Consider the following 7,551-nt stretch of genomic DNA (forward strand, 5'->3'; position numbering starts at 1 on the left):
CCTCAGTCACTGTCTCCTGCTAGATTTATATTGTTGTTTAAAGCCTGGCCTGAACTCAGGACAACCCTGGGTGGCTAGCGGGGGAGTGAAGACTGAAGAGCAAGAGACCTATTATTCTACTCTCAAATGGAGTCACAACGACGGGGAAAATATTGACCTCTCTCTCTCTTTCTCGCGCCATCAGTGGCTGGTTCTTTGAGAGGAACCAGCCTGTCTGATTGGCAGCCCAGTGATTCACGCTCATTAGTGGATCTCACAGTCATTAATGAGGCCTGCCAGAGTTCTGCTGCAGTTACCCCGGAGTCGTATTTATCACCATGTCAACCGCTAACTTCATTTCCACAGTCCCTTCCACCGGGTATTGTGGCTCCTCCAGACTCTCTGCCCCTGAATGCTAATGACTAAACTCAGTCGAGGGCATATGAGTGCAAAGATTTTGTCCCCAATTCCAAAAGGCAAGGGCAGATAGTCATCCTGGAGTAGATTGTGTGTGGAGAGGGAGAGGGGGGGAAGAGAAGAGAGAAGAGGAGGGAGGAGAGGGAAGAGGAGTGGTTTGGTCTAGAGAGGCGTTTCCCAGCTTCTCATTTTCTCCAGCAAGGTCATGCGTTAACCTCTCTCACAGTACAGCTATAGAGGGGGAGAAGAACTGCAGCATTACAGCTGAGAAAACAATTTCTGAACTAGGGCCCCTTTGATCCAGAGCGTTTGATCTCAGTAACATGAGAAACTGATAGTGTCTCAGATAAATAACATCACAACAACTTACAAATGCAGAGTAAATTGTTGTGCCATCTTTTATTTGTTAAAAAAATAAACAAGCTGTGCATTAAAATAAAAAAGCATCTTTCTCATGAATGCCCTCACTTTCTATGCAACAGTTTCACTTAGAGCTAATTTGCTTTGTACTGCAAGCAAGGCAATTCACAATTTAGAGTTTATTCAATAACTGCCAGATATTTTCAAAGCAATAAACATACAATGTGCATAGCAGTTAGTTATATATATCCCTTTGATTTCCACATTTCACAGAGAGATCAATACAAAGTACAAAAGTTTGTCAAAATATCTGGCCTTTTGCAATTATATAATCATCAACATTTCAAGGTATCGTATACATATTTCGACCTCAGAGTTGCTTCAATTGTAATCATTAAATTGAAAGTATTTTAAAAAATACATTTACATTTCATGGTCATGTGAAAACATAAGAAATATCCCTACAACATGAATAAAATCCCTGAATTTTCAGATTAACTCACACAAAAAAAATGCCCCTTGTTTTAGTGTCCCTTTTCAATACATTTGGAATAGGAGGCATGGTCCAAGAACTGCACCGCACAGACCTGAGTCAGCTTGCAGGCCCCATCACACACAATGGTATCATCATAGCTCACCATAAAATGGCTAAAATACTTCTGAAATGCTTTGCTTTGCTGCATTTCAAAACTCAAGACAAGTTTAAACAGGCTGTGTGGTTGAATGTCCTTTAATCCAAACGCTTCAGTCATTACATATTCAAGTTTCCAGTCAGATCTTTTTTCTTGGTTGGCTTCGGTGAGATTCAAGTAGTACTGCCAAATATCCTTCAGAGAGAGATAGACTATTTCAAAACCATGTTAAACCCCCGCTCAGAGAGTACCTTGATTAGAAGTAGTGATGTGTGACAGCACCATTAATCATTAAGGAACATCATTGCTGTGGGTCTAGGGTCTGGTTAAGCGGTTGAGAGTTAACTTACCTTAATGACGTTGACCTGAATGCTCCACATTTTAACAAGTGTAGTCAAGATGTTTCTGACTCTCTCTTATTTTCCACCTGGCCTTTTCTTAACAGATTACCCCAGGAAGTAGAGCTACTAGAGATTTTCAAGGGCTAAGCCCTCCCCAATGTTGACTGTGGAACTTACTGCGGTGCTAACATGTTCCAGCTCCCGTCTAAGGGGGATGCTGAAATCACCTGTAAGCTACTCTGAGCTCTATGCTGTATGAGCGTGAATCACATTGGGATTTCTGTACTTTGATAAACCAAGACAAGGACATATCAGTGTGGACCTTAATAATAAGAGGGAAAGTGAAAATGCAGAACTGAATTAGCCTCTGCATGGGAATGACAAAAATTGTTCTGGCTACCTACATCACCTTGAGAGTGTTAATAAGGTTAGACATGAGGATGATAATACATTATGAATGGATCATTCCAAACATATTCAAATGAAAGGGAATTGTCCAAAACCCCTGGATAATGGTGGTTGTACTTACCAGCAGCCCGTAGTCCTGTGGGTCATAGTGGTACATGCGGAAGGCTGGGTTGTTGGAGTACGCCTCTTCTGCACTCTTGATTGGAGTAACAGCCGGTGTGACAAACAGGGAATTAACCGGTTCCCCTTCAAAGCAAACAAATGAGGATGATTTGTGTCAATAAATACATGGCTAAAAGCATTCCGTCCTCAGTTCCTCCTCCATTGCATTAAGCTAGTTAGACAAACATTGTGGGGATTCTAGCCAACACTGACAGTCATTGTAACACTGAACCCACAGGAGATGAAAGGTGGATTTGGATTGTCTGAGTAACTTGAGGTGGAGTTTAACATGATCTAAATGCGTCATTATAGCTGGAAAGGTACAAAAGGTCACTCAGTGTATGATGCCTCGTTCACACGGTGATATGTTTGCCTGGCTACCAATTCACATTGCTCCGGCCAAACGCCACGCCCACTAACGTTTCTTCTCCACGATTATTCTGGATTTGTTCTCCTCCCTGACGACTTCTCGAATGCGATCACATTCAAGCCGATCGGATTGGTCCCAGAAACAAATGGGTTAGGCCCAGGGCCGTAGCCAGGGTCTGAGTTATAGTGAGGTCTAAAATGCTATTTGGAGAATAGCAAAAACAAGTAAAAATTACCCCAGCCATTATCCCATTAGATGCTATAGCTTTATTCACCTCAGTCAATCTACAAACACATAGCCTATAAGCAATAAAATTAGCCACTACACATTAACACAGAACCAGGATTAAAACCTATCATTTAAAACGTACAGAGGGATCTGTTAGCAGAATAAGTATTTTATTAACAAAAGGTAAACAAATACATTTGTTTACATAACTTTTTTGTTGTTGCAGTTTTACAGCCAATTTCCTGAAATTCTACACATTTTGCCATGGGGTAGGGAGACATTTTTGCAGTTTTAAAAGCTAATTTCCTTCAATTCTACACATTTTGCAATGACTTATGCCATGTTAATGTGATATATCTGAGTGAGAGTGACTAACAAAATCAATGGGGGCCCCCTGGAGGCAAGGTAATTGGACGTAACTTAGCCATGAATACTTCAAGTTTAGATCGCTGGCTAGACTAATTTACCAATCTAAAAAATTTTAACTGACAAGGGCTAATTGAGTGACTGTCAGTGAGTGACATAACAAGAGGAAAACTGCTGATGCACAACAAAGTTTTGAAATTGCACCTTATGTATTCTACCATTTTAACTCTCAAGTGTTTATTTTATTTTATTTTGATTGGTTAAAGACAATCCAATCGCTGATCACTTGTTTTGTAAAACGCCCCTCAATTTGATGTCAGTAGAAAGGACTTCTACGATGGCAGTCTCAGACTGAATGTATGTTGTGATAGATAGAGCAGTGGAATTAAATTCAGTATGAGTCGTCAGAAAACTGATTTGTAGGATGGAGATTTAATCATTTGATCTCAGATAAAAAATTATGTTCAAACCTCGTCCTGACCCAGTCAGTTATCCCTTGATGACAGTAACGCATAGCTTTGACACTAGCCAGTGACTCACCTTGCTGGTCCTGCAAGACCATTATGCTGTCTCTGTGAGTGTGGCCATAGAAATGCCCTGAGATGATGTCACTGTAGTCACGAAAGATCTTCACAAGTCTCTCATTGTAGGCTTCTCTGACGGCTGTGGTATTCCTGGCAAAGGGCAAGTAACCCACTGGAACATGAGCAATTACAATGACCTACAGAGGGATGACAGGAGGAACAGCATGTTAAGGCACAATAAGAGAATAATATTGCTTTTAAAAAGATATAATCAGTCTTCCATGTTATATGCTGTATAGTATCCTGTCTTCCGTATAAGGGTGCTTAGGATCCATGCAGGCCTATTCAGAAGCCATCCTCACCTGGATAGACAGAGAGATATTCCTTCTACAGAGTAATGTAGCCATGACCTATTTACCTTCTCCATGCTCTGAGCAGATGTTTCCAGGGTGTCCTGCAGCCACTGGAACTGTCCTGCCGGGTCACTCATATTCACTGTCACTTTATTGGGGCTATAGTATAGGATAGTGTTCAGGCTTATCAGTCGTAGCTTGGGCTGCACCAACTGAGAGTAAAATCCACCTTTACAAAAGACACAAAATTCAGGGTCAAGTAAGGTTATTGTGTGTTGTGTCAAGGTATTTTGAGTTCTGCAAAGGTTATCAATATGTAATGTTTATGTACATTAAAAACAATGCAATTGCAGAGTAATACCAGGTACCAAGAGGCCTGATCAGCAGGCCTAAAACTAGTTCTCATGTTCTAAACACAAGCAGCTTACCTTCTCTGAGAGTTACAAGTGCTTCTGGCTTTAACCAAGGCTCCCACAGTTTGGCTGCAGCCTGGTAAATATCATTAGTGGTGGTCGGAAGTTGATCCTGAAAAGAATGTTCACTGTATTATGGAAATACAGTAGGCATATAGACTGACAAAAATTAAACAGAAACATTCTTATGAGAGAAAATGACAAACCGCTGCTGCTTATCTTTCATTTATGCTAAAAATTCATTTATTTCAAGGAAACATTCATCTTTCAGATGTACAGACTCAATCTCTGGTTTGACCCAGAGTCTCTACCACTGTCAGCATTGGACCTGATGACTATGCATCACGGGTCTTCTCCACCCCATCACCTCCCCATAGATGGAATAGATCAAATACCTGTGGCCAGTAGTCATGATTCCCGAGAGCGGGGTACACTAGCATGTCTGGAAAGAACTCCCTGATGGTTTGAGTCATGTTGCTGATGACTTGGATCACCACGTCCGTGGACAGCTCCCCTGCAGGGACATGTGGAGGGCTGTCTCTGGGGAGGAGAGCAAGAGAGAAAGAGAGGAATAAGCCTGTTCTAATAACTTATTACAACCCAGGACTGAATTAATCAAATAAAACAAAGATCTGCTCATGTATTACCCCTAAATCCCTGTAATCCAGGGGTTGGCTTTTTAAAAACATTTTAATATAGGTGCAGTGGCCTTTCACAAAAGCATATTAATTCTGCTTAACACGCATTATACATGCCAATAAAATGTCAGGCTTAACTGATTAACTGGAGATGTATGAGTTGAACTGACATAGCACCATGCACATGCAGTACATATCCCTTCATGTGATGTATGATTCATATTTTCAGGCATAAGCTTAGCATTTAGTCCATGTTTAATAGCCTTTACTATGCATTGCTCTTCACTCTAATCATACTGTATGTACACCTATCTGATGCTGTTGCACGTTGGCATAATGACTTTATACCACTTTATTTTCATATCAGCAGAAGGTCTTGTATGGATGATTTATGGTTTATTTGGCTGCATGTGCAAATTACTTATTTTATTTTGGATTGAGACGCAGCCTAGAGCTGATTCAAGACCAGTGGCATAGCACAAGGTCCAAGCATTCGTTATACATTTTGCCATGAGGCTGAGAAAAAATGGTGCTGTTTTAGAACTAACTTGTGCTATTCAACACATTTTGCCATGAGGTTGAGATAAAAAAAAAATGTTTTAAAGCTAAATTCCTGTAATTCCCCCCCAAAAAATCATGGCTTATGACGTGTTCATATGCAATCGTGGGCTCGCCTTGCGTAGGCTGCGGCAGTGTGTGCTACGCCAGTGTTCAAGACGATACACTATACAAGGGCTGCCCAATTCCGGTCCTGGAGGGCTGAAAAGCTTCTGGTTTTAGTTTCTACCTGGTAGTTAATTGCACTCCCATGGTGTCCCTGGTTTGAATTAGTCCCTGATTAGAAGGAGAGGCCCTCCAGGACCGGAATTGGGCAGCCCTGCTATACAGACATCGATTACGCTTCACTGAACTCCAACAGATCACTGATTTGTTGCTTATTTTACAACAATTCCATCTGTGACAAGATCATTTTTAGTTATCCAATGAAAGGAAAGAGGAAGCATTATACTATTGTTCGTTTTTTTAACCCTCTCAAACTGTACTTCTCCAATTTTGTTGTATATGAAACAGGGATACAAATTCGCAGGCACACTATATATTGTTCTTCATAACATATAATGCTACAAACCCTGTCCAAATCATAAACTCTGGCTGTGGGGCCACTTGTTTCATGTGCTGGAAAGCTGACAGGATGAGCTGGTAGGGAGAGTCACACATGAAATCTCCAAACAGACCAGGGTTTAAGGCTGGGACACCCTTAGAGGAGAAACACACTTTGGTATGGTCATCAGTCACATGGTACGTGGGGTCCAAATGCAGGTCAGAGATGTGCCAGAATCTCCCTGAAATTGAAATATTATTGGGCATGTTATCAATCTACTTTATAACATGTAGGGGATGATGTACATCAAGCTAGTCACATCAAATGACCAGGACTTATTAACTATAGGTAACTATATATTTTTTTTTGTTGCAACTTAATATGTAATTGCAGGAGGTTAGGTTATACAACTTTTCTGAAGTAAAACCTGGTTTAGATGTTAAACACATATAATAGAATGGAACATAATAAATTAGAAACGGCAAATACCAGCATGCGCTTTCATTTTCTAAGCAACATGATTTTGACAGCTCAGCAATCTGCTTCAAAAATAATTAATGGGTGCAATGAATGCATATAAACAACTTACCTATGCTTGGCAGGTGAACGCTATTTACAGGTGCAAGAGGCGCAGCGTAAATCAGTAGCACATTGAAGAGCTGCCCAACTAGAAGATGGGACACGACGCCCATATTGTCACATTAAACAAAAAAACTGTGAGAGAAAATGCAATAGTTTGGTTATGTCATTGAGGTTTTCTCAACTGATACACACAGGAAGGACGGCGGTCATGTGACTGCTTTGTCCGGGTCAGAAACAATAAGTAGGGTCACGTGATAAATTCCAAAGCGAGTCAAGAGAACACATAGGGGGGAATTCCGTCCCGAGTTAAACGCGCATAAATGGAACTTAATTCCCTTTTTATGCACTTTTCTCTCTACTTGTATTATGACCATGAATTTTAACATGAGAATAGCATGCCATTCACCCGCTATTCGTTGCGGGTGGAGATCAAAGACATTAAGGTGTGGCAGAGGTGTCTACAGATATGCTGTATTCTGACCTGATTTAATTCTCTCATAATTCCACCATCTTTTTGCGAGATGAAACGTTCAATATGGTCTAGCAACCTGTTGGTTAGAAGTGGACCAACATCTACTTTATTTTTTCCAATTGAAATAACACCATTCTCTATGCACTGTAATTTACAAATTGATAAGAGCTATTGATAGAGCTGGGTAAATGAGTAAACCTTTGG

The 7,551-nt window shown here is 40.7% G+C and overlaps 1 protein-coding gene across 1 annotated transcript; it reads right to left on the reverse strand.

Moving 5' to 3' along the window:
• Positions 1-769: 769 nt before the first annotated feature.
• On the reverse strand, positions 770-7,067 carry smpdl3a (sphingomyelin phosphodiesterase acid like 3A). The gene is made up of 8 exons (XM_084150901.1): positions 6,883-7,067; positions 6,321-6,534; positions 4,949-5,093; positions 4,569-4,665; positions 4,206-4,369; positions 3,804-3,984; positions 2,259-2,383; positions 770-1,583 (listed from the first exon to the last, which is right to left on the reverse strand). Exons 1-8 carry the CDS (start codon positions 6,983-6,985, stop codon positions 1,281-1,283), a joined length of 1,332 nt encoding a protein of 443 aa, XP_084007027.1. The 5' UTR covers positions 6,986-7,067; the 3' UTR covers positions 770-1,280.
• Positions 7,068-7,551: the final 484 nt, after the last annotated feature.

This window comes from Coregonus lavaretus (genome assembly GCF_964263955.1).
Source record: "Coregonus lavaretus genome assembly, chromosome: 33".
NCBI classification, from domain to species: domain Eukaryota; kingdom Metazoa; phylum Chordata; class Actinopteri; order Salmoniformes; family Salmonidae; genus Coregonus; species Coregonus lavaretus.

Excerpts from the sequence above, each read along its gene's own strand:
- smpdl3a (XM_084150901.1), bottom strand. The coding sequence starts at position 6,985 with ATGGGCGTCGTGTCCCATCTTCTAGTTGGGCAGCTCTTCAATGTGCTA. Across the intron at positions 5,094-6,320 it reads GAGTTTATGATTTGGACAGG|AGACAGCCCTCCACATGTCC; the intron begins GTTTGTAGCATT and ends TCTCCTCCCCAG. Across the intron at positions 3,985-4,205 it reads CTGCTCAGAGCATGGAGAAG|GTCATTGTAATTGCTCATGT; the intron begins GTAAATAGGTCA and ends ATCCCTCTGTAG.